General features: G+C 48.1%; 3 protein-coding genes across 19 annotated transcripts in view; 1 reads left to right on the top strand and 2 right to left on the bottom strand.

Annotated features, from left to right (window-relative positions):
- Positions 1-4,209, bottom strand: part of LOC120961590 (interference hedgehog-like) — an 82,513-nt gene extending 78,304 nt beyond the window's left edge. For 5 of the 11 annotated variants that reach the window (XM_040385410.2, XM_040385408.2, XM_040385411.2 and 2 more), the window contains exons 1-2: positions 4,013-4,209; positions 2,235-2,746 (exon numbers count right to left, since the gene is read on the bottom strand). The gene's annotated coding sequence lies outside the window, so the exon portion shown is untranslated. Of the gene's footprint in view, positions 1-2,234; positions 2,747-4,006 lie in introns of all 11 variants that reach the window. The other 6 variants (XM_040385401.2, XM_040385406.2, XM_040385405.2 and 3 more) reach the window with 3 other exon arrangements.
- A 1,057-nt stretch (positions 4,210-5,266) lies between these two features.
- On the top strand, positions 5,267-7,472 carry LOC120961596 (uncharacterized). 3 transcript variants are annotated; one of them, XM_040385425.2, is made up of 5 exons: positions 5,267-5,608; positions 5,691-5,943; positions 6,055-6,235; positions 6,325-6,537; positions 6,624-7,472. In XM_040385425.2, exons 2-5 carry the CDS (start codon positions 5,848-5,850, stop codon positions 6,923-6,925), a joined length of 792 nt encoding a protein of 263 aa, XP_040241359.2. In that variant the 5' UTR covers positions 5,267-5,608; positions 5,691-5,847; the 3' UTR covers positions 6,926-7,472. The 3 variants fall into 3 exon arrangements, with proteins under 3 accessions (XP_040241359.2, XP_040241357.2, XP_040241358.2); XM_040385423.2 differs by having other exon boundaries at positions 5,268-5,604; positions 5,778-5,943; XM_040385424.2 differs by having other exon boundaries at positions 5,268-5,608; positions 5,778-5,943.
- A 3,897-nt stretch (positions 7,473-11,369) lies between these two features.
- The window catches only part of LOC120961588 (serine-rich adhesin for platelets), an 83,100-nt gene continuing 68,862 nt past the window's right edge, over positions 11,370-25,607 (bottom strand). For 2 of the 5 annotated variants that reach the window (XM_040385392.2, XM_040385393.2), the window contains 9 exons: positions 20,022-20,962; positions 19,586-19,837; positions 17,562-18,471; positions 16,980-17,489; positions 16,716-16,893; positions 16,439-16,618; positions 15,776-16,350; positions 15,362-15,709; positions 11,370-15,271 (listed from right to left, as the gene is read on the bottom strand). In XM_040385392.2, the coding sequence (XP_040241326.2) occupies positions 14,695-15,271; positions 15,362-15,709; positions 15,776-16,350; positions 16,439-16,618; positions 16,716-16,893; positions 16,980-17,489; positions 17,562-18,471; positions 19,586-19,837; positions 20,022-20,961 (4,470 nt within the window). In that variant the 5' untranslated portion in view covers position 20,962 and the 3' untranslated portion in view covers positions 11,370-14,694. The remainder of the gene's footprint in view (positions 15,272-15,361; positions 15,710-15,775; positions 16,351-16,438; positions 16,619-16,715; positions 16,894-16,979; positions 17,490-17,561; positions 18,472-19,585; positions 19,838-20,021; positions 20,963-25,607) is intronic. The other 3 variants (XM_049606347.1, XM_049606348.1, XM_049606349.1) reach the window with 3 other exon arrangements.

Here is a 25,607-nt window from a genome sequence, read left to right as displayed (position 1 = left end):
TCCAGGCAGCAGGGAATGAAAAGGGAGCATTTCTCCCATCCTTCCAGGAGGCTTCGTTTTGGGTATGAATTTCAACGCAAAATTGCTCACAAACACACACACACACCCTTTCTCGGAGGGCTCGGAGCCTGCGGATGACACTCGATCGTGTGTGTGTGTGTGTGTTTGTATATCGCTTGCATGTTGTGTTGTGGCACCAAATGTACCGTGTCATCGATGTTGATCGGTACTGCGCGGTACGGCAAAAAGCGTCAAAACGCACACACGCAGCACGCACAAACGTTGCCGATCGTTTAACAAATCTTCGATCGCACGACGGGCACGATCGGGCGGGAAAGGTGCCTGTCCCACTACCCCCGGCTGGGACGGAGCCATTCTCAAGCCCTCTGTTGCGGCATTCGCTTTGTAGTTTGCGGTGCAATATTCAAAGTCACTTGCAGCCGCTGCTGCTGCTGCTGCTGCAACAACAAAACGCATCGTAACCGTAGCGAAATTGAGGAAGAAAAAAACACATATCGTCCCACCCTGTTAACGTGTGTGTGTGATAGGGATAAGAATTGTCACCGTGCAGAACCTGCCGAACGGGATGAACGGTGTGGCAGTGTTTACGCTTGGTGTGGCCTAAACTCGTACGTAAGCAGTCAATTGGTGTCGCACCGTTTACATTCGCTACGCGGTGAGTTTCCCGCAAACCATTCAATAACGCCCGTTCGTTTTTCACATCAAAGGTTTTGTTTGGAATGTTTTTGGTTGTTGTTGCTCAATTCGTTTTGCTTGAGGAAAAGCGGCACATAAAGGATTTGTTTTGTGTAAATAGATTTCTAAGGCTTAAATGCGATATGCGATTGTGATTGTAATAAATGTGGATTGGAAGTTTTGTAAAAGTATAGTAGAACGACAACACAAAACAATAAAACAATGTATTTTACTACAAGTAATATCACCATTTTAAATAAGGAATATGCTCATCAAATAAAAGCAATAAATAGGTTAATTTGAATTGAGCTGAATTGCATTCTAGAAGTACGTATTTCAATGCAAAACATTCAATTTATTAACGTCTATTACGATGAATAGTTAATGGAAATGATGCTTCCAAACGTCCTTTAGGTCATTTTCTTTTTTTTTATGAGCTAAAACTTTATTCCCTAAAGATGTACAACAAAACACCTCATACAACCCTAATTGTTCTGCTTTTACTCTCCCAACTTGTCCCATCACAGAGGCCGACACCCGGAAAGCCCTCGCCCTTGTGCACTGTGCCGCTGCCTCCTCTCCCTCTCTCTCTCTCTCTCTCTCTCTCTCTCTCTCTCTCTCTCTCTCTCTCTCTCTCTCTCTCTCTCTATCTCTCTCTCTCTCTCTCTCTCTCTCTCCTCATCCACCCATTCATACCGGATCGAATCCGGGCTAGATCGATTCGTTTCATCGGTCGATATTGTACTCGATACTTGATCGTGCTTTCTTGCGCTCGGAATTCTGCCCCGCAGACGGCAGGCTCTCTTTGCCCGTCTTTCATTCTCCCGTTTTCTTAAACCTTTTCCACACACACACACACACCCAAACACAAAAGGGCAGAGAAGAAACAGAACAGACGGACGGAGAAGCAACCCATTAATACTGATACCTTGCGAGCGCGGTATGAAACGATCGCCGGGGAACGTTGGTGCCCCCAAAAAAAAGCCCTGGCACAGCAGAAAGCCAAGACGAAACCAAGAAGGAAGAAAATTGAAAAGAAAAGGAAAAGAATTTTCTTCCGATGCTGGCCGCCGCTCTGGCTCACCTCATCCTCCACCTTCCTTATACTCCCAGTGGAAGCTGTGTAGCGTTTTTCCCTCTCTTTCTCTCCTTCGTGCCTTACGATCATCGTGCTTTCGTTTGCCGTTTGCCCATATGATTCCCACAACACGGCGGGACGCTAAAATCTTGCACCAAACGGCAACACCACCACCACCACCACTATGAAACTGAAAACAACCCCGGCACCGGGCCATGCATTCCTGAGCCCCGTCGGGTGTATGTGTGCGTGTGCATCGTGCACGCATACCAACGCTAAAACGTCAAGATCACGGCGTCAAGACACGGGAGATGATGTACTTTTTGTTGTGCTGTTGTTTGCGAATGCTCCAATCAAAACTACTCGGAGACAATGCAAACCAACACACATTTCATCAATCTTACTTGCTTGTTGAGGGATTGTAGAGAAAGCTAATAGGAAAAAGTGGCCCAAAACTAACCTCTGTTGAGCGAAACAAACCATCGGCTACGATCGTCTTCGTATTCTCTGGTGAGGTTTGTTGTCTCTGCTTGCTGTCTTCCACACCGTACACAATCGTTGTTTTTATATGTTTTTGTATGTACACCACCGTCAAACACTAAACTAACTCACACTGAATACCCATCCACCCACACTCGTACGCACACTCTAATACACACCCACACACACACAGTATACACTGCACTGCGCTCTTTACGCTATGAGATGAGACACATCAACACACACACCAAACCACACTGCTCATTGATTGATGCTATTTCATCGCACCAGCGATCGACGTCATTGAGACAGTGAGCGCGCATTAGCAGAACATCGCCACAGGCAAATCAAACACACGCACACACACACTCCGCACAACGCCGCTGGTACGAATCTCGTCACCGTGCGTGCACTACACACTAAACTACACGCACATACACTCACACACTGTGAACAAACAACTCGGGAAGAGATACGCACGTGTGCACTCGGCTAGGGAAGATCGGGCGAAACAAGAGGTTGAATGAAAAGCGGAATGAAATCACTCTGAAAACGTCACAGACCGTGTGCGGGGATCAGTGTGTGTGAGAGAGAGGGAAAGAGAGATCGTTGCGAGAGAATGGCTAGCAAATGATCGCTTCGGTGTGTGTACGTTTGTTGTCTTTTTGCTTCGAACGCATTCGTGCGCCTGAACGTTTCGACCGGTTTCGGGTTCCGGTGGGTTTGCGCTTCCTTTCAAAACATCGCCCAACACACACACACACACACACACACACACACACGCAGTGATGATCGAACGAGTTATTAGAAGGTTAAGAAGAGCAGCTCGAAAGCTTCACTCAACCTGATGATCATTTGTAACTGATCGTTTTCGTTTGTGTGTGTGTCCCTCTCCAATGCAAACAGCAACACCACACACACAAACAAAAAGAAAACAAAAAACATCGCCAGGCCTGGCCGGGGGCAACCTTTTGGGTGTAAAAATACCATCACCATCCGCTACAGCGATGACAGAGATCGGGGAAAGATCGCCGCCGATCTAACGCACACAAGCGGCAAACGACGGCAGTGCAAAACACACAAGAAAGCAAAAATATCACAGCACAGCTAAAACAAAACACAACGCACGAGAAGGATAGCCGCCTTTTACACAGTCGCATAAAGTTTAATCTTTTTTGTGCACTTTGCCCAACATTTTTGTGGCAAATCTCTTTCAACCGCTGCGTGGGAACAGGGCAACTGGGCGCACTGCGTTGCCTTGGAAACGTTTTTGTGTGTAAAAATGGCTTGCCCAAAATTGGCCAAAAATTCTAGTGTTTGTTATGAGCGGACGCGTTCCGCTGTCGCAACCGTTGACGGCACATTTGAAGGTTTGTTAGTTGTTTACCGCTTTTCAGCGGGCGACTGTTTCGAAAAAAATGGTACGGTTTTTTGTTTTTTTGGAGTATATTTTCGAAAACACTCCAACGTTTTGGATAAGCAAAAACAACACTGCAACACTTTTTTCTGTGGGAAATGATGGATGACTGGGGTTTTTTCTTCGATAGTTTCCTTAGCATGGTGTAATCGCATAACTTGTAAAATATTTGTAATACACAGTCACACACTAATCTCCACTTGCTAGTAACACTTTTTCTCCTCCTTGCCTAAAACACGCTGATTGTTTCGATCGTTTCTCTTCATTCAATCAAACCCACACACGAATGCGTGATAATTTAAATTTATCCCCCCCTCCTTTAAAAACACACTCACACTCACTTGCACTTGCCACCAACCCGTCCGTCGATCGCACCTGATCACGGGATCTTTCACGCCGGCAGAAGTTTCCTACTGATCCGTTGCCCAGGCTTCGAGAGATACGTACGCGGCGAAATACACTTTGAAAGTAGTGCCCGAGCGTACAGCGAAACCTGCCCGTACGTCCGCTCGGATGTTGCGAGAGAGAGCGTGCGATCGAGAGGAAGAGAGATGCGAGACAGAGAGAACGAGAGCGCACACCGTTCGTTTGCCGGGCGCCTGTAGCATAAAATCATCGTCTTTATAAACGCAGCAGAGAGAGTGAGACAGTGAGATATAGAGAGAGCGAGATGGAGAGCAATTATTTTGTTCTTTGCACTCTCTCTCTCTCTCTCTGTCTACTCGTACGCATCGCACCGGCACGCCGGTCAGCTTGGGACATTAGAATGAGCGAAACAGAATGAGAGCAGCACTGGCTGCATCGCACTCACACACTGCGAGAGCGGTGAGAGTGATTTGGGGAGAGCGTTCGCTAAAGCGTGGTTTAGACTTCGCCAGCATCCAAATTGTGATATTTTGCAGTAGAGTTGAAATGAAAATTCTACAAAAAAAAAAACTATATGAATGTGTTTTGTCAGTGCCTTAATTTTGTGTTGAATTGTTTAAATCGAACTTCGTCTGTTTTATTCAATAATATGAAATAACAATAGACAGAGAAATTAATTATTACACAAGTGCAGTTTTTAGTATTTTTAGCTCTTAAGTTTTTATGTTAACTTTTTAAATTTCACTGTTTTTCCATAAACCGATTACATTTCATTGTTTCTTCAATTCAGCAATTAATCTTTGAAATCGCAACAGATCAATCCAATTTACCCGAGACACAAACCCCATTTTGTCGACTTTTGTCGACCAACCATGTTGTGCGCTTAAGCTGTCTGTTGACGTTTTCCTACAAACAAAAATAATTAAAAAATAATTTAATTCAAAAAAATCATTAAAAAAAATTAAATCAAAACTTTGGTACAAAGCAATAAATCCTTTTAAGAAAATTTTAAAACACATGTTCAACATGCTCCTGATGATGATTTTTTTTTACTGTCATTGGCTGCGCGTTTTATAACCCAGCGAATCCACTCGTTTTTTCGATTGTTTACGTTCACAAAAACACCACGAACACGACCCGCTCCAACTACAACGGCGCATGCTCCATGAATAAAAACATTACACTCATCCCTCCCCCAGACAATCCCTTTCCCCGCAAACCCACTACCAGAGCAAGCCGCAAACCGAAAACCGAAGGACGACTCGATTCGATTTTTGTTCCCATCAGTCACGATGTAACTCTCTTCCAGCTAGGGACACAAACACAAACACCTCCGGGAACCTGCTGGATCTGCTGCGTTCTCCGGCAAAGAAAGTGCTTCGTTTTGGTGCCAGTAGTGCTACTAGTTACAGACCGTAACCTGGCCGTAACTTGCAACACACCTTCCGTGTTTTCAACCGCTTTTGCAGCGCGTTTTCTTCCAAAGAGAACCAAGAAGCGAGAAGGCGAAAAAAACCAGGCGCCTCCATAGCAACTGCAAGGCACACTGCGCCATTTTCCGTACTCGGTCGGTAAGAAAGGGTAGAGAACTATAGTGTCGCAAAAAAGAAACACACACACACACACACACACTACAGCAACCCCTTTCCATAGCATCCTTTGTTCTGATTTGCTGGAAGCGCGTTCCTCATCCTAACATCCTGCATACCACATTCCTCTTTTGCCATTCTCCGGTGACAGGAAGTTGTCGATAATAATCATCACCAGAGCGCTCGGCAGTGGCAGCAGCCAAGCACCAGGCCACAGCAAAATGCAGCTCGTTAATCGAATCATCGAGGCCGTCAACTTGCCGCTGTCGCCCAAATATCTGCGCGTCACGGCCATTCTCATCGCCATCTATAAAGTGGTAAGCGCGCTCTGGCGGTTGGGGCAATTTCCGCTCGAACCGTTGCGGTGCATCGCATCGCAAGTTTTATTACGTGCACATTATACAACCCCCTTCCCGCTTCCATTCCAGCTGACGGCACACGTGTTCCTGTTTGTGATGCTGCTCGGGCTGGCGCATGCCGAGGAGATGAGCACCATCCTGCAGATGAGCATCGCCGACCAGAAGGATGGCGAGTACATCTGGACGACGAGCGAGCAGGAGGAGTCGATCAACGAGTGGCGCTTCAAGTCCGCGGAAAAGCTCGCTTCCGGTAGGTTAAGTGTTTTTTTTTTTTTTGGGGTGGCTAGGGTCGTAAAACTGGTAGAATTTAATGTTCCAACTCGGGTTTCCCTTTTGCAGTGACGCTTTGCGTGCTTTACATCGGCACAACGGTTGCCACCATCTATGTGCTGAGCTGCCTGGGGCTTTTGATCGGTACGCTTCGCAACCGGCACGAGTTCTTCATCCCCTGGATGGTGGTGGACTTCTTCGGTACGCTTGCCATCGGGTCGGTGGTGCTGGCGTGCGGCTGCAATGACTCCACCTACCAATACGTCGCCGAATGGGAGTACTGTAAGGAGCGCCGGAAAATGCTTACCTTGTTAACTCTCGTTGCTACTCTCTCATCCCCCCATCCCCCCCTCTTTCCTCTATTTCAGGGGGTTTCTGCACGATCATGTTCATCTTCAACGCAACCGTCTGGTGCGTCATTCGGCTCTTCTACAAGAATCTCGTCCACATGACCAAGCTGCGCGAGGTAGCGATTGTGGCGATTCCGTGCCCGGCTGCTGTACCGCCGACCGCAAACGGGGCCTGCAGCAACACCACCACCACCACCACCAGCACCGGCAAATGCCCCAACGGCATACCGCATCACTATCGCAAGGAGAACATGCACCTGAGCGACGGTGGACTGAAGCACATTCTCTTCGATGCCAACGAGGCCAACTATCTGGTGTAAGCGGCGGTTGGGCGACAGCTTTCGGCGTCTTCGTGCACGCACAAATGGCACAGATCGCGATAGTGGAATGGTAAATTATTTGCTGTGAAAAGGAGGACGACGAAAGAGTTCCGGAAGAGTTCCATCTCTCTCTCTCTCGCCTCCCATTGATTGTTCATCAATCATCATCAACCATAAAACTGAATTTTACTGTTGTTAGCTGTTGGCCCACAGGCAGACAGGCAGGCTTGCGTAGTTGGATCCTTCTGCTTCCTTCGCGCCCCTCCCATTGGAACGTACCGAATTTTGCCGTGTGTGGTTGTCTCGTTGTCTCTCCCCCTGGATTGGTGGGGTGAAATGGGAGTAGGGAGGGTGTGGGGTGATTTTGTGCAAAGAGCGAACGATTTGCAAATTTAGACACATTGGTTTTGCTAACAGACAAAAAAAACGATACAAGAAGTAGCACGTCACAAGCGCGCGCGGCTGCACTAGCTGTTTGTTGTATTGGAATATGTAGTAGAGGAACATCTCCTATAATAAAAAAATTACCAACAACTGGATGGATTAACCTTGGGTAAAGGTGTTGGCTTTTAAGGTGTAGAAAAGAAGGTCATCCGAGAAGAACTAATCAAATTGCTTCAAGTCTCAAATGAAGTAGTCGAGCTCACATCACATCATATTGGAATTTTGGAAGTCATCATGATGATCATCCCTGGACACTGTCGTTACGCCTTGTTTTTGAAGATTTTTATTATTTACTCAACATTCGTATTCGGTACCACCGATCCACTGCACAGTGGCTTAGAAGAACAGCTCCTACCATTAGTCTAGCCCTTTTCACGATCTTCGATCGATCTGTATCTTCTCTCTGCTCGTGCCCGTGCGATTGTATAGTGTTTGACAAGCTGTCGGACTGTGTGTGTGTGTGTGTGTGTGTGTGTGTGTGTGTGTGTGTGTGTGTGTGTGTGTGTGTGTGTGATATACCCCTTCTAAAGGATAGCTTCAGCGCCTTCATCCTGAACTCCTATTGTGTTGCTGCAGTTTGCAGAGAGCTTTAGTACAAGATACAAGGGAAGGAAGTGTGGTGCTGTGTGCTGCTGATACGCTGTGTCCACACAGGCTCCACAGGCTCTACTTGTACCATGCATACCATGTTGTATTGTACTCCATTCTACGGCATGCCCTACGCACACCGTGTCGTCTTTAATTGCATCTCTTTTAAGGATGAGTGGTTTTTGTACAGCGGTACGGTACGGTACCGGGCTGCCTTCTACTGCTACCGCCTGGTCGCTTCGCGTGAGAGAACTATGTGTATGCAATATGTGTGTGTGTGTTTGTGTGTTTTATTACTATAATGTTGTGTTTTTGTTGTATAAACAGGTTAGTTGGCTTTTTGTTCCTGTTGTGTTACCCTTTGTATAACATACTTTTTTTTTGTTGTTCTTGTTGCTTTGCTTTGTTGTGTAAAAACCATGGTGTTTGAGTGAAGATTTGTTTTTTTTTGTCTTTTGTTTTGTTTTGTTTTCTTTCCTTTTTATAAGGAGCAGGCAAAGAGATTTGCTTTGGTAAGTCATTACTACTTCAGGCATTTGCTTGCTAAAGGTGTACAATATTTCTACGATTTCTATATTTTTCTTACTTGTTTTTATCTCTTTTTTCTCCTTTTGCCTTCTACCATATTCTTCCACTTCCTCTTCTTTTTTGTTTTGTTAGCTGTGTAAAGAGAGTAAGACATTGAAAAAGTGTATTGCTTCTGTGTTTTATATTTTTGTTTCATCTTTTTGCATTTATAGTTGCATGTTTTTGTTTGTCCTTTTCCGTCCCGCCTACGCCTATCTTTGCAAATAGTTTACACACTTCTTTTCGTACTAATAATGATTTCTTTTTCTCTTTATTTTTGTATCAGTTTTCTTTCTTCTGCTTTCAATTGCACTACACCCAAGACTACCCGCTTTTGCTTCTTTGCTATGCTTGGTTTTGTTTAATAGTTTACGAGTGTATAGAGTAATTATTTTCCAGTGCAGTCTATTTTTCGTTTGTTCAACGATAAAGGATTTGTTTGTTTGTTTGTTTGTTTGCATGCTTGCTTGCTTTTGCCTTTCTACCCTCCCCCAAGTTCTTTTAACTATATGTATATGTATATATATATGTTTGCATGTATATATAATATAAATATCATATGTGCGAGTGATTTACTTGTATGTGAGTATGCGCATTGTTTTTTTCACTGTGAATGTTCTTATTTAGTTTGGTTTTTTTTTAGTAAATTTGTATGATTTGAACAAAACAGCTACAATAGAGGGTATAGAGTTTGTATAACAAGCAAACCTAACGAAGGAATCGGCGCTTTTGCTATATAGAGTTAAACCTAAACTTTAAAGCTCTTTCAGACAGTGTAACAACATTCATTGGGCATTTAGGCACCTGTTTTGAATCAAAATCAAACACTCGAAATACAGAGCATCATATCTCTCTTTCTCTCCCCCTCCCTCTCTCTCTCTCTCTCTCTCTCTCTCTCTCTCTCTCTCTCTCTCTCGCACACACACACTCTTTTCTATCCTTTTAGGCTGCGGATCTTTCCTACAAACGTGCGTACGACGAAAACAACTTTACACTACATACATTTATAACCGCAAGCAGCAGCGCAAACTGCTATCTTAACTGTGCTCTTGTCCAGTTTTAACAGAAATAATAGACCAATAATAAAGAAAAACAAATACATTTAGCACATTCAAAGGTAACACAGTAAACACGCGTTAACGCTTTGAAACGAACGCTTTGCTCCGTGCCGTTCATGGCCTACGTGAACGGGGCCATAAGGTTTAGAAAGGTGTAAATATACATCTGGAAGACTATAGTAGATGATTCCCCTTGTTCTTCTCTTTCCTTTTGTCCTTGCTCGGTTCTAGTATTCTAATATTTTTGTGTTTTTTTGTTGTTGTTGTTTTCCCTTCATTCGCTTTCTATCTCTGATTTAGCTTTAAATTAGCTTAATTGTGTTACCATTTCCATCTCTCCTCGCTGGTAGATGTGGTGTGTGTGTGGTTGATTTATGGCTTTTGCTTCTACTATTCAGCTACACACAACATCCTACTGTTTTTGCCTTCTGACAGCGCCATCGAACGAAACCACGGACAGAAGGAGGAGAGAAACAGAGAAAGATAGCGCGATAGGGTGAGTGCGATAGGATGCTACCTGCTTAACGGCTTAACAAATACACGCTATAAAGCTACAGTACAGTGGTTAGTTTCGAGCGTCGTGCACTTTGACCTCGTTCGGGTACTTGTTTGCTCGGTGTACAGTGGCCGATATTTATGGATACTGAGTTTGTGTGATGAGATGTTTGCATTCTTGCTGTGATGATGTCTCTTTTTGCAATATATCAGAGGTTTTGGCACAATCGAAATCATCGTACGAAGCTTCTTGCGCCCATATATCTATGTCCTCTTCCTCGATCGATCTACTTTACTTTAAAAAAACAACGGCTACTTCTATAAGGCTCTTTCTCTTACTTACGATAGTGCCGGCTGCCAGCTGCATAAAAAGGTGTAAAACAGTGCGTGTACGATAAATTAAGGCGCTCTAGTAGAGAAGAGAGAAGGAGAGAGAGAGATAGAGGGATACTTTAAACAAACAACATGTTTTAGCATTGAAATTGTAGTGCATTATGTTATCCATGTTCATACTACACCCACACGCACACACACGCACACACACGCCCACTAGCAACAGCAGCAAGCGTACTAAATGATGATTATCGTTTTATCGTTCGTCTCTCCCGCCATTTTCCCCACGACCCGTTTGCGCGTTAGAAAATAATTCTCCCATGCTTTTTCCCATGCTTTTCTCTACATATATATATATATATGCGTTGTTGTAAAGTAATTTAGTGTTTATCTTTAGAATAAACAGTGATTTTTTTTGTTTGCATGCTCTTGATCGACATGATTATGATTGTTCAGCGCTTTTTAAGTGTGTTTTGCTGGTGTGCACCCGCCTTGCACCACCAGCGTCCCCCCCTTATGAGGAAAGGAGCTTATTGCAGATGAAAAGTAGTGTGATAAGGATGATAATTAAACAAATAAAAACATACCCCTCACCCCTCCCCGAAGCGTTTGGTAGCGTTTTGCACTGCTTCTTGGAATAACGATCGGCACAGCAGTCATACATCCTGTATAAGAAAACCAAGAAAGAGTAAACTGAAAGGTAAAAAATACAAAAGAATAAAAACATCAAAAGTAAAACTAGAAATAATAAAAGATAAACAATGTAAAAAAGAAAAAAAAGGCACAAAAGAAGATAAAAGAAAAGAATGAAAAAATGATAATAGACAAAACATTATCAAAGTAGAGAAAACACAACAGTACAAAAAAAAGAAGAAAAGAATAGAGAAGAAAAAACAAGCAGAAAGAGAAAGACAACAAAATGAACATAAAACAAAACCAAAACCAAAACAGAAAAGAAATAAAACAACGAAAAATGTTCTTCTTATTCTGAAATCAATCATTTGCTATTAAATATCATTTAGCGCCATATTTTCGTATTACAATAAACTGCTGTGCTACTTGCTACTATTGCTAAACTTATTCAACAAACAAATCCACCGTCTAGTAGTCCGGCTAGCCTAGCTCACCCAATAGTCGCACGCACACCGCGTGGCTATATGTGTGTATCGCTTCTGGCTCAGTGTTCTATTTGTAGCTAACTAATCACTAGAAAACTAGGCAATCAACAGTGTACATGATCAACCGGGATAGATTTTATATCAAAAAGGGAGATGGGGGGGGGGGTTGTTTTTCCTTTCTTTTCTTTAGTTTAGTTAATAAGAAAAAAACAGTTGCTAATAGTAACGCAAACAAACAGGGCTTAAGTTCGACAGGAAGCTACGTCGACGACAAGGCGGCTACGGGAGGATGATGCATTTTTGCTTCTATACGCCTTTCATTGCCAATATAAAGGGGACTATATAAGTAGATGATTACGTTGCTTCTGTTGCATTACTGAATGCCGCACCAGGACACCAGGTTCCTTTTCCTAAACCTGCCTGCCATCCCTCCCCTTCCTTGGTCCGTGCAGCGCGTTACACGTTAACATCCTTACTCATTTGATTGCTTATGTTAGGTGTGTTTGTTTTTCTTTCTCTCTCTCTCTCTCTCTCTCTCTCTCTCTCTCTCTGTCTCTCTCTTTTGCTTACCCAACTACATATGATTGGCGTACGTGAAAATACGTGATATTACAATTAGTAGTAGTAGTAATAGTCAAACAAACTGTCAAACTTAAACAAGGAAGTATGTAAAGCACTAGATAAACGTAGCAACTCAACCACCCCGGCTTCTCGCACATCATTACGCTACTACACGGTTTGCGTTCCACCGATATTGGGAAAGTCATCCAAAGAGGGGGGAAAACCGTACTGAAATCCGTTTTTCTATTATCTTTTTCTCTTCCTACCGGCGCTGGCCTTCTTCCCCTTCGATGGCATCTCGCTTGACGCTTGAACGGCTTACGTCGCACAAATTACACCTTAAACGTTAACGTTCGTAAACAATAGTTTGATTGAAGCATCGCCCCAAATTGGGAGGAGGGGGAAAATGGCGCTATCATCACGTTTGGGGACGGGGACCGAACACATCACCTTCCAACCGCCTCTCCCCGCGTCTGGTTTTATAGCAAAAATCGGTCAGGATCTTCTTAATCGATAGTAGGACAATGGTGTGTTAGGGGATAAGTGAATAACTATATTGAAGGCGCGAGTAGATAAGTGCTGTGTGTTGACCACTTTCCTTTTTTTCTTCTTCTTCTTCTTCTTTTTCTTCTATGGTGTGGTTCGGTCGGTTTCGGAGGCGATGATCCCCTGTCACACTCCTTCACTTTCCACTTATTTTTCGCTTATCATATCATAAATCACTCGTTTCTTATTCTTCTCTTAGCTGTATGTAGATGTATATATATATATATATATATAAAGATATATAAATGTATGCATAGAACATAACGTTAATTAGTCTTAGCAAGTTCGCCCCGCTCAAAGGTAGTATATCGATACTACCCCGCCGCGGCTAGACGACACGTTTGCTTTGTAATCGATAACTGCTAACAAATAGGGGCAAACATAAACACGGAGCACTAAAATCGAAACAACTGTTAAACAAGTATATAAAAACAAACAAAAAATGCAATTTTGGTGCCATTTTGACTACGGTTTGCGCGTTTCCGCACCTTTCCCCTGCTCTCTCTCTCTATCTTTCACTCTCCTTCACTATCTCTCTTTCTCGCTCTATCTCTCTCTCTCTCTCTCTTTCTTCATTCATTTTCTTTGTCTTGCTGCTGTTAGGTAAAGGGTTTCTTACATTACAAACTTCATTGATTGGCTTCTTGCAGCTTCGTTTGCTAAACGAGCACTGTACACGGGGTGGCCGATGCGTGTTATGCGGGAAAATAGTAAAACTCCGCTCACAATCGTTCCTACATCTCTACACTACACTAAACCGAAAAACAATTAAGCAAATGGTTGATTGTAATGGAAACATGATGAAAACAGGACCTACAAAACACGGCCCAATAAAAGAAAATAACAAAACAAGCTATACGCAAAGGCGAGGATTGTGTTCTACGCTAAACGGGGAACAGCGGAAACACCCTTCCGACGGGTGCCACTAAAAACGAGCTCGGACAACAAGCTATGCTTGTGCTTCGGTGAACAAACTTGCGAAAGCATTAACGAACATGCTCCTCCTAACATGCTTCTCGCCCGCTTTCCGTACAACGGAGGCCTGTGTCTAACGAAAACCTATTCCAGCAGCTGGATGGGAACCATTTTTTGAAAACGATTTACAATTTCCTCTCTTAGAGATTTGTTGCTTGTTTGTTTTTTTACTTTTCTCGCAGGAGAGTTCAACTCTACCGAACCGCTTTGATGATTTCAAGTGGCGAAAACAACGCACACACCCACCTAACACCTAACTGCTATATTACTACTACTACTACTACTGCATCGGGGTGCCGTGTTTCGCACACAAAATCGATCCACTAACACACAAAACAGCAACGAAAGATAGCTAAAACACGGGATTAAAAACAGTTCGCAGGTGAACGTGGTTGAAACAGATGCGCCAGGAGAAAGAGACACGCACGGGTACGGTGGTTGCAAGCCGAAACCGGCCCCCCTGTGGAGAGGGAGGAGATGGGATTGGCGAGGTAAAACAGATGCAAAGGTGTTCCAACATGTTATCACACTTTATACATTCCCCGTACAGTGGTGTCCTGCGTACCATTGTACAGTGCCGCGCTGTACACGTGCAATTGCAATTGCGAAAGTCATGCAACCGTTCCCTCTCTCTTTCTCTCTCTCTCTCGCGGCTCTGCGCCGTGCGCCGTGTGTACATCAATAAGGCAATAGAGTGTTAGAATACCCGAACAAGAACATCTAAACGGGGAAACGAACAATGGAAGACATTGTTGGCGTTTCCTATAGCTTTTCCTTTTTTTTCCTGCCCCCCCGCCAGCTCCCATACTTTCGCGGGGATGAGAGTTTCGCTTTTTAAAATATTAACGTGAATTCAACAGTAGTGTGCTTCGCTAAGAGCAGCAACAATAGTAACAATTTAGTGCGCGCGTCCAGTGATGAATCTAGAGGGTCCGCCCACCGCACCGCCCAGTGCGGTGATGCGTGCGAGCGGTGCGGATGTGTGTGTGTGTGTGTGTGTGTTTGTGTGTTGTCAGTCGTTCCAGATCGGGACGGTACCGCAGCAGCGATGCGGCCGATGCCAACGGTGGCGCGACCCAGTGCATTACCGGCCGAGCGACTTTTTCTTCAGCTTCTTGAGCGATGAGCGTGGTTTGGTTTTCTTTGCCGGTGGCGGCGAAGCGTACTGGCGGGCTAGATCGACACTGCTGGTGCTGCTGCTGCTGGTGCTGCCTCCACCACCACCGCCGTAGTACGAAACGATCGGCATCGTTTGCAGAATGTTGCCGCCGGCAGGAGTGTTTACAGCCTGCTGCTGCTGCTGGTCGGCATGCATAGTATGCCCGTTCGCTTGCAGGTGATGGTGCAGATGCTGGTGATGTTGGTGGGCCGGCGGGAGCTGTGGCGAGCCCGTTCGGACGCGATCGGGCGAACCGGTGGCGGGGTGCAGCCGGTACGCGCTGTTGTGGAGCGGCGCGTACGGCGCGTCGGAGGAACCGTTGGCCGGTGCGGCACGCTTCAGCGAACCCGTCGACGAGGCGGGCGACGACAGCGTGGACGTGGACGAGGACATGGACGAGGCGGGCGAGTAGGTCATCTGGGCGAGGTTGAGCAGCGCGAACACACCTTCCTGGCGGCGGCGTTCCTCAACGTCTTCGGCGGAGGCGACATGAGCGGGATGGCTGAGAGAGAGAAAACACACACACACAAAAATTAGTATGAAAACACCAGAGTAAAAGCTTCATTTAATTCGCTTTCATTGCAGCACCTACCTTTCCTCACTGCTTTCGTACGTAGCGTCCGAGGAGGTGCCATTGCTGACGTTGTCACTGTGCCGGATCGAATGCTGCTGTGGCTGGTGCGCATGATGGATCGCCGTGTGATGATGCGGTGCTGGCTGGTGATGGTTGTGGTGGTGGTGGTGGTGCTTGCTGTGCTGCGGCGGCTCGTACCGTTCGTCCGACGACGAGCAGCAGCTCAATCCATTCGCTACCACCGCGGCGGCAGTGCCGCCGTTTGCAGCCGCTCCATTGGCGACCGCCAGCTGCTCCTGCACGCCGACACCGCCGGCCGAGTACGTGTGGTCCTCGCTCGGGGAGGTGGTAATGACCGGTGGGTTGCTAAAGCAGGAAGAAACATCGGCATGAGACGGAACCCTGCTCCATACGCGCCCGAAAAACACTTACCCATTGCGGAACGAGCTTTCGGTGAAAATCTTAGGTCCATGCTTGAGCGCTAGCATTGCGGTGGCGGCATTCACATCCTCTATCGTGTCGGCGCTCCATTCGCGCCCCGCCACCAGCTCCTTCGGCAGGCTGGTGGCGCCACCCACACTGCCCCCATTCATGTACACGACACCGCCCGGACAGGACACAATCGTCGTACCGTCGGCGGTCGTCAGATAGGTGGTGGTGGTCCCGGTAGCGCCGTTCGCCGCCCCATTCATGGGCGGTTCGGGTGAACCGTTGCTGTGCCGATGGAAGCCACCGCCCGCCACGGCAATCAGCTGCTGGTGAGCGTGATGTACGGCCGGCAGCGGGTGCTGGTGCTGCTGCTCGTGCGCTATGTGATGATGCTGGGGCCGATACGGGCTGTGATGTGGCGGTCCGCCGACACCGGGGGCCAGATCACCACTGGCACCACCGTCGTAGTCGATCGGTGTCGAGGAGCGGCTAATGTCGTCCAGATCGTCCTGATGCAGCAGACCGTTTTGTGCATCGGCCGGCGCCAGCCGGCTAGTCAGCTGAGGAAAGTTGTCCTGCTAGAAAGAGAAAGAGAGAAGGATTTTTAGTAACAAAAACCCAAATTCTCCATTCCAAACAGTCACAAATCGTTGAACACACACAAACCTTGGAATAGTGTGCACCATTGCCGGTCGGGCTGGCATTGGTGGAACGTTGCTGCTGCATGCTCTTGTACGTTGCCTTGTCGATGCCAGAACCGGCGTGGAACGGCGAGCGCGACAGTGCCTGCACCAGGTTCGGCCGGTACTGCGGCTCCACCATCCACAGCGAGCCTTTGCCGAGATTCTGCAGTGAGGTAAGGGGGGGAAAAACACGTTTATTTAAACAAAAATGTTGGCCAAAACTAAGGTTCACAATAATAAACAAAAAAAAGGAAACCTACCGCAGCCTTTTCCACCTTCTGGAAGCACTTGTTGAGCGACAGATTGTGGCGCACACTGTTCTTCCAGCCGGTCGGGGCGGTTTTAAAGTACGGGAACTGATGCACGATCCAGGCGTAGATCTCCTTCACCGGCAGCGCCTTCTGCTGCGAGTTTTCGATGGCCATAAAGATGAGCGAGCTGGGAAGAGGAAGGCAAAGGAGAAATTAATATTGCAAGCCATTTGGAATGCTCAAATCAGAGCTTCATCGATTTGCTCCACACACCTAAAGCTGAACGGTGGCTTGCTGTTGACGTGTACAAGCGGATCGTATGGCACGTTGGTCGGATGCTTTGCCTTCGGCGGAGCTAACTTCGACGGGCTGACGGCACTGCTCGATTGGGGCGATGCCGGCATGGACAGCGAGCTGGTGGACGGTGGCGGTAACGGTTGCTGCTGCTGCTGCTGTGGTGGAGGTGTCGCAATCGGCTGCTGCTGCTGCTGCTGCGACTGGTAATGACTTGGATGATGCTGGATAATTAAACCGTTGCCCGTGCTACCGTTGTGCGCTGGCGACAGCATCGTCGGCGAGGACACGGGCGATGGTTTGATCATGTTGAGCCCACCGTACACGGTCACGGTGTTGCCGACGCTGTTGCCGTACTCCTCGCCGCTGACATTCGGCGAGCTCATGGTGCTGCTGCTGCCACCGTAACTGCTGCTGCCGTTCTTGACCGGCGCTGCCGGCGGTGGATAGTGGCGATCCTCGATCACGTCATCCTCGTACTTCACAGCACTGGCAAAGAGAGAACGGAAAAGGGGTTAAGAATGAGCACCGCAACAGGTGGAAAAGGTGCTTCGAGTGTACCTGCCGTACCTGCTTGTTAGTTGTTTCATCGGTGTGACGAAGATGTTGCTGCTAGTGCCACCGGTTGACATAAGCGTGACTGTGCCACCGATGGTGGCGGTTTTTGGATTTGGTTGATGCTGTTGTGGTTGCTGCTGTTGCTGCTGTTGCTGTTGCTGTTGCTGCTGCTGTTGCTGCTGCTGCTGTTTCACCAGCTCCTCGCGCAAATACTTTTTGTGGAAGTGTTGATGCGGGGTGGTAGTGCTGCTGGTGGTGGTGTTCGTAGTGGTACCGCTGCTATTAGCGGTACTGTTGGAATTCGCGCTGTGCGGTGTCGAAGCGGCCACGGGAGCTGCCGCCACCGAGGAGCTAACGGGCGAGGAAACGATGCCGTACGCCGACGGTACCGTGCTTGCCGCTGCGGACCCGGCCACAATGAACGGTGACGCTGCTGCCGGGGACGGGCTGGTCATCACCGACACCTTCATCGTTTTGCCACCATCCAGAATGACCTGCTGCTGCTGGACGGTGCTGCTGCCGCTACCATTGCTACCGGCGAGCGCGTGATGGTGATGCTGATTGACCGCTATGACCGGAATGCCAATGATCGTGTCCCCGTTCAGCGTGGTGATTGCCTTCGCCGGGCCGGCCCCATGCTGGTACAGATGCTGCGAGGGCGTACGACGGTCGGGCGTACCCGGCGGCGCCGGATCGGTCGAGTAAGCCGGCGCACCGGCGCTGCTGCCCGTGCTCTGCTCCGCCGACGATGAGTTGGCCGACGAGTTGTTGTCCTCGGAAATGCTGGACGAATCCTCCACAAAGTCACTGGTCGGCGAGATGCGGCCACCGGCAACGCCACCAGCAGCGGCAGTACCGCCACCCTGCCTAGGACTGTCGGGCGATGAGACTGGCACTTTGGACAGGTTGATACCTGCGAAGGTGACGCAACAAGAGGAGTAGACAGTGGTAAGTTTGTGGCAGGTTTGAAATTACTTTAAGACACACTAAGACGCTAGATTCCTGCTCCTCGTTCCTCGAAAAGTGCTCGAAAAGTGAGTCGCCTAACACCGCGTCATCACAACACACACACGCACCGCCCAGAGCGATCGGTCATTTACCTTCTGACACAGTCTGACATACTGCACACACATTACATTCCCCCCTGTTACTAAGCATGTAGTGTGGGGAACACTGTGCGCATCATTCCCAGCATTGCCCTGCTGCTGCTGCTGCCTCGCACAGCCTCCTATGTCGACAATGTAAGGAAATGCTAAAACGCGCCGTTTGCTACACTGCTGACGCATCTGCGACCCTTTGCTGTCTCTCCTTTGCAAGTGCGCAGCAACACGGCGACCATGCTCACCGAACGCGCTTCACGGGACGCACAATACGCACCACAGCAACACGGTGCGTAAGCTGCGAAGAGCGTGCGCGCGCGCACACGCCTGTACTACTAACTCTTCCTAAGCTAACGAACAACTCGCCACGCCTGATTCGGATGATACGTCATTGACCTGCGGTTTGGCGATAGCTGCCCCGTTTGTTTCATAGGGAATGGGGTGGTGGGGTGGGTGCGTTCTCCTATTGCTTGCTAAGGTTCTCGCCTGCTAAGGCATCTGTGCTTGCTGTTGGTTGTTTGCGCATCGGAGGAGAAGATTGAGAAACAGCCTTCGCCTGTTCCTGTTAAAGCACAGTCACTCTTGTGAACACTAGCACACTTGGTATGTGCTTGATCGAGCAGCGGTGGTACGCGCTGTTGTGCATCTTCGCCGCGCCATTGAGGTTAGTTCAACGGCAGCAACAGTGCGCTCCGCTGCGTGCCAAAAACAAACAAAAAAAAACACGAATCAAAACAACTCAACAGCAGAGCCGAGATCTCGTTGGCCTGATCTAAATTCCGGCATACTTCTGTACCCCCGTTTCCTTGCCACCCTTTTCCCAATCCCACACCGTACCTAATAGATCTAACCCGTCGTAACGTGTTTCTGATGCTTCTTTTTGTTTTTGCTTTGCTTTACCGATGATGATGATGATGCGATCGTTACCTTTTAGTAAATTCTTATCCTGCAACCAGGACAACGACGTGAGCTCCTCGTCACCGTTCCCGGGCGGCCCGGAACCGGCGGGCGAACCACCGTGCGCATGGGCGGGATGGGCGGGCAGCGCGACGGTGCGCGTCGTGCCACCCGCGGTGCTGATGATAACGTTGTTGTTAATGATGTCGTGCTCGGCCATGTCCATCTGTTCCGTTGCCAGCAGCACGATGTTGCCACCGTTGATCGTTTCGCCCGTCGTTGCTGCAGGCGAGGGAGGGAAGAAAAAGGTAACACAGAAAAGGTTAGAGAAGAAGCTTGATGGTATTTGCCGTTCAATTGCTATATGAAATATGGATTCTAATTGGAAAGCCTAACAAGGTCACCGGAATCCATTAAATCCTGCAAGAAGAAACGCACCGACACTGCGCCCCGCACCCTTACTTACTTATATAATCTTCGCCCGCGCGCCCCTGATGCAGCAGCACCAGCTTGCCCGTGGTCGTCGTGGTGGCGGTTCCGTTGCGATCCGTCACCACCAGCATACCACCACCGGCGCTGCTGTTGGTAGGAGCACCGAGCGATGCCGGGGAGGAGGAGGATGAGGACGAGGACGGTGACGATGGCACGGCTGCATTGACCACGGTGGTGGCGGCCCCTCCGGTCACTAGTGCGAGTGCACCGGCCGTTCCACTGCGGTCGGACGCCATATTGCTGCTGCTGCTACTTCCGGTGGTGGTGTTGACGACCGGAGCACCGTTCGACGTTACCGTGGTAACCGTTTGGTAGTGGTTGGTGCCGTTACCAGCGCTGCTGCTGCCCAGACTGATGGTGTACGTTTGGTGGTGCTGCGACTGCTGCTGCTGGTGGTGGTGTGGATGCACAATTTGGTGTGTAACTGTGCCACTGCCACTGTTGTTGTTGTTGCCGAGCAGGATGTTTTTCCCTGCGTGGCTACTGTTGTGATTTTTGAAGCTCGTATTATTGTTGTTGATCGTATGGTTCACGCTGTGTTGCTGCTGCTGCTGGTGCTGCTGCTGGTGCAGGTGCAGAATTTGCTGATGCATGATGGACTGGTCCAGGGGGATCGCGGACAGTACCATGCTGGTGCCGGTGGTTGCCTTGCTGGCGGCGGGACCCTCGGTCATACCAGCGCCACCGAGCGGGCAGGCGGACAGTGTCGTTTCCGCGCCGGGGCTTGGCACCGGCGACGACGTCTCGACCGTCACGTGATCTCCGACGATCGTTTCCGCCGGCTCGAGCAGCGTTTCCTCCTCCAGCAACTCTTCCTCGATCGATTCTTCCGCAATTAGATGATGGACACTGGTACTGTCGTTGCTGTTGCTGCTGCTGCTGCTGTCTTCATCAAGTGTCCTTTCCGGGGACATCCTGTAAATTTAGGAGAAGAAAACAGAGGGGGGGAAAAGATGTTAGCCAAATGTTACTTCCTTTTGCGGTATTGAGGTTACTTGTCAGGTATTGGAACAACTCCTGTAGATGTTGTTCTAACCCACAACAGGGCAGATCCAACGTACAGAGAGTGAGCAAGAGAGCGAAGAGTCTTACAGACTAAGCACACGCGTCGCACTGCCTTACAATGCGGACCCTGCCTGCCAAAGGACTCATGGCGAAATGGAGACCACCACCAAAAACCAAACCATCTGCTCCAAACATCTTCACCGTTTGCGATTTCGATTTCGCGCACCAATATTTGTTTCTTCCTTGCACAACCGGACGAACCACAACAAACCATAGAAACGGCGATGCGCGGCAAACCCCAAACACTGACGCCGTTCCAAAAGGACGAACACATCACCATCGTCGGGGGTTCATCGTCGGATCATCGCGCCCCAACCCCCTCGATTTCTAGGGCGGTGCGCGTAAATCCCGACGGCATCGATTTAATAAACTCCGGCGGTGACCACCCGTACCGGCCTCACACACGCTAGAAGCTGTGTTACCGCTTAAGGGAGTGCCCCGTAGAGCACACAAACCACCTCCCCGGGTTGATGGAGGAGCTTTTGCTTGCACATAAGCCAAGCCAACTAGATCCCGTGAATAGTGCGCCCCTGCATGTGCCCCTTACAACTACCACCACCAAACCAGTGCGCGAGATGGTGTGGTCGCGTGCTGGTGGCTGTAACAAACCGTAACCAAGGGTAACGCGGCAAAACGAGGATGTCACACCACGGCGAGAGAAGCGTCGGTAAGGAAGGATTAGGCTTGAAAGGACCTCCTCTTGTTTAGTTACCGCGCTCGGTGTGTCCGTGTGTTTATTTCCCCCCCTTTCAATCCAGTTTGTTTGTCTAGTTTCCAAAACTACAACACACGCCTAGGAGGGGCACCGGTAAAAAAACCCTCCCGTCAAACCTGCGACTGTTGCCATGTACCGCACCTCAGTGCACTCGGACAAATATCGAACCTGATAGTGTGTGTCCTAGTCGCCGTGTCCTTCAAAGTCCTTTTCCCGCAGTTATCGAAGCGGCAGCAGTAGTCCAAGGAAAAGCAGCACCTTGCTCACCTTCCGCCCCCCATTCTAGCTTAATGTTGACCCAATTGTGCTTTCTTATTTAAGCTTCGTTTTTTTCTGTCGCTTTCTCCCTAGGAAAAGGGCAGCAATTCCTCCGGGATGGCTTGACGAATGGTGATGGACAGCGCGCTGCCCGGGGTGATCGGTCTGATAATCGGTATCAAGGGAGTAGGAGAGAGAGAGAGACAGAGAGAGAGAGAGAAAGAGAAAGAAAGAGAGAGAGAGAGACAGTTTTCCAACGTCGTGGCTCATCAAACATTGATGAAGCAAACGGACTAACAACCTTCAGCAGCCAATCCGATAGGGAAATGGTACAATTAACATTAACTTTTCTTTTCTTTCTCTTCCCCATCCTCCCTTCAGTATCGTCCCGTTTGCACCGTCAAGGATGAGTTACACCGTCTTAAGACAGCAGGATTAAAGTGTGGCTAAAAATAAGCATCCTTCCGTTCTACCCGGGAGACCTTTGCAGGTTTCCCTGTCCAATGCTATTATTTTCCAGCTCTTCCGATATCTCTTTCACTCTCTCTTCTTCTCTCTTTGGTGAGGAAAAATGGTTTACTTGCGCGTCGAGGCCTATGAGGCCTATGATAAATCAATACATAACACAAAAAAATCATTTCCAAAAGCATTTCCTTGCAAAAAAATCGAACTAAATTTGAGCGCTAAACGGATTTTGCTCCTATTCCCAGAAATTCAACAGTGGCAAATACATCAAATTAAAGTTTTCCACTAGAAACGCTACCATAAAGTTTGCCACAGTTTTGTAATGAATGGGGCCGACGGCGGAACCAGGAAACTGGAACCGGTACGAGCACGCGGCCACCATCATCGACGCCACGTTGTCGCCCGTCGTCCGGTGGATAATTTGGATGTGAAATTTTTACACACACGCCCCTGGAGGCTTCTGTGACAGGCAGGAAGGCAGGCAGGCAGGGTGAAATTGGATCAATTTTGTAAAGCAAACACACACACATACTCTCGAGGAATCGACGAGGACCCACCTTCATCGTCTCTCTGTCAAGAGGGAAAAGTTGCCTGGACAACTTGGCCCATGCTCCTCCTTTCAACGACAACCGAGCAATTGGGGTGTTTTTTTGTGTGTGTTTTTTGTTCGTGCGACTCCGAAGGGAAAGGTGAAACATTCCACACGAAGGAAAGCACAGTCACAGCATTATTACACCTGACTAAGGGTTAGTTTGATGGGTTTTATTTTTGAATTGTTTTTTTGTGTGAGCAATTGTATAAAAATTACGAAGAACAAAAATACACAAACACACACACACATTGTAAAATATTGTAATCGACAAGCTGTGTATTATGTCACAATTGGAGCGGAAGTTTTCCTTTTCGGTGCAGTGTTTGCGTTTGAAGGACAGTAGGGACACAACCATACACACAGGAATTGGAAGCTTCCGTTTTCCAAAGGCAGGGATTAAGAAGAGGTGGAGTTGGAAGTGGGAAGCGACTACAAGAGTGGTAGGTTCGGTTAGTGCTCTTTTTTTTAGCAGTTACCAAAGAAACCACCCTTCGACAGGCAGGCACAAACAATTGACGGATCATGATGGGGTAAGGGTGGTAGGTAAGGTGACGACTGTGACTCTTCCCATACTAGGAAAGGTTAGTACTAACGCCTTCCTAGTGGTACTAAGAACTACCTAGAAACAGGTCACGGCAGGACCTGTAAGGGGGAGAGGCCTTGGAACGGCGCCGCTTTAGTGTACCCCTTTTTCCCTCCACACAGACACACACACACACATAGTAATGTCGGTCGTCGTAAAATCGTTTAGTGTTGGTTCTTGTTGCTAACGCAGCACACTATTGCAACATCATCATCACAATCCAGCCAATTTCGCTGCAAACCAAGGAAGCAATATTGGGGGCAGCCTGAGCACTTGCATGCGCCACGCACAGAGTAATGCGCCTGCAGGGTATGCAATCCTGCACACGTATGCGCGGTGGTAATTGCTTTGAGGTTTGTGTAGGACTTTTAATTAATTTGTCGATAGAACGCAACACACCTGCAGAAGGTTGGGTGGTGGTGGTGGGATCAGAACCTGTCCTGGCAACAACAACCCCCCCCCCCCTACCCACCCACAAACCATTCACTGCTTGAACTTTGTGCGAATAAAATAACGATTTTATTTTAAAAAAAAAACAGAAAGTTCACATAAAACAAACAGGAAAAGAATGCGGTTCCGACTCGCTTGGGCCGAGATTAGTGCATTAAACACGACCAATTTGGAACAGTCTCTCTATACTGCCAACCAACAACAAAAAAAGCTGAAAAAACGGCACACACCACACATACCAAACACGACAAAGAGAAAGGCACACAGCGCGTCGCGACCGACCAGTGGTTGGTTTTCGGTGGTCTTCTCTTTTACATACCGATATCAACTGATCGTAACCGGGCTGCTGCTGCTGCTGCTGCTGGTTTGCCAGCCGCACCAAACCGCAACCACCACCACCACCCCGGGAACCCTGCTGCACCCCCTTGCCTGCTGCAACGCACCGAACCTGCCGCAAGGGTTGATCCAGAAACGTGAACCAAACAACAACAAAAAACATGTTTCGGGTCAGTTGTTCGGGCAAGAGAGTTTGATCGAACTTGTAAAGCACTTGCTTTGCGGCTGATGGAAAGCAACATGAACAGCAACAGCGGGAGCAATGGTGTAAAGGACTTTCCAAATTATAATCCGATTTTTTCGCTGTAATTTTGTATGCATTACAACACAGTAGTGAGCGGAAATGGTATAAATTCTTGTACACCAACATAATGCTTTACTAACAACATTCCTTAACTTCCACAAAAAAAAAAAAACAAAAAACGGGGGTTAGAAAAAGAGGCCAACACGGCAGGCATTACATGATGGTTATGGAAGGGGAAGAGGCTCTTCTAAGGTCCTTTCGCCTAACCCCAAAGAAAAAAACAAGTGCCGAGCAGCAGCAGCAGCAGCAGCAGATTGATTTGTTGTTTGGTTGCCAACGTAAACAAAATTTCAACCTTCTTCTTGGTTACTGCCCCCCCCCCCCCCCACCGAGCCACGCTCGCCCCTCTCGTTTTCTTCCGCCAAACAAACGGTGTATTTTTATCCCACACTAAAACACACACACACGCGCATCGGAAACATCACTCTCCTTTTTTATACACTTTGCTCTCTCTCTCTCTCTCTCCCTCTCTCTCTTTCCATCGTCAGGCCACTCCGTAGTGATGACAACGGCGTGTTGAGCCGAGTCCTTGCAATGTCAAACAACGCGTAAAAGGGCTGCCTTCACGCACACCACCAAAATCCGGGGCCGACGGTTTTCCGCAGTCTACTATGCTGTGTCCGTCAGTACACTGTTTGCTCGCCTCTCCTACCAACCCTCATTGAAGGGGGCTAAGTGTGTCTGTGTGTGAGTGAGAGAGCGCCAACCACCCTGACGACGCACACTCAGCAGCAGGCCAGTCGCCGCACACAACAGAACCTTGCTCGTCCTAGGCCACACCACGTTACAGTG

Source organism: Anopheles coluzzii, chromosome 2 (assembly GCF_943734685.1).
Source record: "Anopheles coluzzii chromosome 2, AcolN3, whole genome shotgun sequence".
NCBI lineage: Eukaryota > Metazoa > Arthropoda > Insecta > Diptera > Culicidae > Anopheles > Anopheles coluzzii.
This window is presented reverse-complemented; position numbering and strand designations above follow the sequence as displayed.